Below are 3,602 nucleotides of genomic sequence, written 5' to 3' on the forward strand. Positions count from 1 at the left end.
AAAATTGTTCTTATTTTGGGCTTGTACCACAGTAAGAGCCAAGATTTTAAGCTCTACTAAAAACAAAAAGACTTTATCTATTTATGTTCATTTAAAAAAAATACTAGTAGTGATGTATTATTTTAAAATACACAGTTAATATGTTTGGAGTTATTTCAAATTTATACTATGACAATGTATGTATTTTCAGTATTGCTGTAGACAAGCATCTAAATAAGATTGTTCAATTGATTGTTGTTTTGTATCAATTTTTATAATACTCATTTTAATTGTTACAATATTTTATACATTTTAAAGAATATGACAAAATAAAAAAAAAACAAAGGTATTGAAGGGGGGTCTCTGGGAGGAGTTGGGGTACAAAAGGGAAACAAGAATATGATGTAGTTCTATTTACTTAAAATATGTTTTTAAATGTTAACAAATTCAAATAAATTGAAATCATGTATCTTTTCTCATCATAATGCAATAAAACTTAAATCAATTAAAAAAAATTAAAAAAGTTCTCAGGCTGGGCATGCAGCTCAGGCACTAGCATACATAATTCTGGGATTTACTGGGCCTGTGAACTCAAAGCTACCATCAGCTACAACAGAGCTATGAAAGTCTCTATTTTGAGAAAAACAAACTAACAACATTTTTCAGACAGAGAGATAGGAGTACTGAAAGGTCCAGACCATTTGGTCTACCCAGGAAGATTCAGAAAGCCTAGGCTATTCATGCCACTCTGTTTTAAAATAACAAAAACCTCAAAAGAAAAATAGAACATCAAATTGTCTGAGGCTCTTATGTTGAAAGAAAAAAAAAAAAAAAGAGTACTCTCAAAATCATCAAGGTGTCCCTAAACTTCTAAGAGCACTATGACAACTTACTTTTAGTGGCAAAACACCAGCAACGAAAGCTCTCCCATAAATCTTAGTCACAGAACCTCGATCAGTCAGATTTATTGGGTCCAACCGTTTAATTGGGGACATTCGGACAATCACTTCACCACCCCCTTTGGGGTAATAGCCCCTAGGAAAAGTAAAACAAATATATTACACACTCCATAACTGAGGACATGACAAAGGAAAGCTTAACAATCCATTATAGTAACAGGAATGATACCAAAACATATATAATTTAGAGAAGTTCACCTGCAATCTCAGATGTCGACTCTGTGGTATCAAGTTACACATGAGAACTGAAATTACAGCCAGAAGTATAGCTCAGAGGTAGACTGTACCCTTAGCATGGGCAGGTGAGGACCTGGGTTCAATCCACAGCACCCAAAGAAATCATCCTTCTGGCCACAGGAGACTATCAGGTACTCAATGGCTACAGCACAGTAACTACTGCCTAAGACAGGGCAGAACATTCTCCTCACTACAACGAATTCTACTCAAAGTGCTGTCTGAGAGCATAAGTACAGCAGCTGGCACATGACACACACTCAGGTTAACACTGAGAAATATGTAAGCAGATGAGCAGTAATAAAATCCACTGCAGACGCTGAGAACTGCTGTGCTTCCATCCCATCTCCAGGAACCGCTACCTGGTAAGGAGATGGCACAGCTTACAATGTACTTAGATTATAAGTATGATTGCAAAGAGGTTCCAACAGATAAACAAGACTGAATACATTCATCAACAGTCCAAATAAGAAATCATTATTTTCTATTTTAAAATATGATTTCTAATTTTCTATATGAGGAGAGGATAAATAACATGAATTTAAAGGTGCAAGGTAGTTTAAGACAGTGGACAACCAAATAAAACTATAACAGTGTGAACATAGGAGGGAAGATGAAACTGGACAGGAAATCTGAGGCATTGCGACCATAACACTCCATGCAGAACACTTTACTCTTGTACAGCACAGGATAGCCTTACAGAGACATCCCTAAAGGCTGGGCTTTCTTAGGAAGTCAATTCTGACTTCCCTTGGAACAGTCTCATTATGATCCCAGAGTGCCTAGTATAGGTGTCCACACACAGTGATCCCTTTGCCTGTTCAGAGGCATGGATAACACTAGCTACGAAGATTTCCATGTAGAAATTCCCATGAAAGCATTTCTGTTAAGAAACAAATGAGCACCTCTGGTGGCTGGTAAGGTCTTATAGTGCTACAGTTAATGTCTTTAAGCCACAAAGTACAACTATTTTCTGTAAGAAATATATCCCAAAACACAATGCATTAAGAATATCTGAATAATAGTTCTCTAAATCTACCTTTTGCACTACTTTTGGACATGTAATAAATGGAAAAGGTTAAGGGCTGGAGATGTAACCCAGTGGCAGGGGCTGGCCGGGCATGCACAAGCCCTGTGTTGGGCTCACAGTACTGCCAGCAGAAGGGAGGGGTGGGTACTTAGGACTGAGTAACTTACCTTGTTTTAATGTCACAATTAAATGTGAAACCAAACTTCTCAGCAATTGGCTTGAAAACCTGAAAAAGTCAGTTGTTCCTTTAGCCAGCAGTGTGCACAGATTCATCAAGGTCAATTACTAAATGAAAACCGCTATGCAGTGAGCTAGCTAGCAGGTGCTGCAGATACACAGGAACAACAGAGACTGACACCAATTCTATCGTTCAAACAAAAGATCTGTCACATAGCTACACGTTTAACATTTACTTAAGCAGGACTGTGCATATCTATGTAATAAACAGCAGCTGCACACACCTGATCCTAGGAGTGACTACAGGGCAGCCCTCCCCGACCGGATCAGCACAGTGTGTGCACTAAAGGCTTTGGAGGCTGCTGGTGAACAGCCTTCCATTCTGCATTCTCAATTTCTCAATACTATTGAAATGTTATTAGATATACAGTGCTTTACCATAGCTTTTTTTTCATTTCATTTAGAAACATTTTTTCATGATATACTAAGTGCCTCCCAAGCACTATTTAAATGACAAGGCACTGAGCAGAATTTCCTGAACTAAGGCAGTAGTTCACAACCTTCCTAATGCTGTGACCCTTTCATACAGTGTCTCATGTGTGGTGACCCCCAACCATAAAATTACTTTTGTGGCTACTTCGTAACTATAATTCTGCTATGAATAGTAATGTAAGTATCTGATATGCAGGACATCTGATATGCAGTCCCTAAAGAGGCTGAGACCCACTGCTCTAAGGCATCATGCCTGTGTATGTCATACAATGACAATTACAATTTAAGTAAGGCTATGCTAAAGTATCTTTAACATTCACCCTTCACTGTATCTTTAGCTTATGTTAAGCATTGTACTGGCTAGTTGTATGTCAACTTGACATACACTAGTTATCATCAGAAAGGAAGGAGCCTCAGATGAGGAAACGCCTCCATGACATCCAGACATTTTCTCAACTAGTGATCAGTAGGGGAGGGCCCAGCCTACTGTGGCTGGTACCATCCCTGGGCTGGTGGTCCTGGATTTTGTAAGACATCAGGCTGTCAAGCCATGAGAAGTAAGCAAACCAATAAGCAGCATCCTTCCATGGCTTCCGCATCAGCTCCTGCCTCCAGGATCCTACCCTCTGTGAGTTCCTGTCATGACATCCTTTGGTAATGAGCAGCAATGTGGGAGTGTAAGCTGAATAAACCCTTTCCTCCCCAACTTGCTTCTTTTTTTTTTTTTTTTC

The 3,602-nt window shown here is 38.8% G+C and overlaps 1 protein-coding gene across 2 annotated transcripts in view; it reads right to left on the reverse strand.

Moving 5' to 3' along the window:
• Nucleotides 1-3,602, reverse strand: part of Rtca (RNA 3'-terminal phosphate cyclase) — a 22,844-nt gene that overhangs the window by 14,156 nt on the left and 5,086 nt on the right. For both annotated transcript variants that reach the window (XM_031375265.1, XM_031375266.1), the window contains 2 exons: nucleotides 2,370-2,428; nucleotides 873-1,014 (listed from right to left, as the gene is read on the reverse strand). In XM_031375265.1, the coding sequence (XP_031231125.1) occupies nucleotides 873-1,014; nucleotides 2,370-2,428 (201 nt within the window). The remainder of the gene's footprint in view (nucleotides 1-872; nucleotides 1,015-2,369; nucleotides 2,429-3,602) is intronic.

This window comes from Mastomys coucha, unplaced genomic scaffold, assembly GCF_008632895.1.
Source record: "Mastomys coucha isolate ucsf_1 unplaced genomic scaffold, UCSF_Mcou_1 pScaffold16, whole genome shotgun sequence".
Lineage (NCBI taxonomy): Eukaryota > Metazoa > Chordata > Mammalia > Rodentia > Muridae > Mastomys > Mastomys coucha.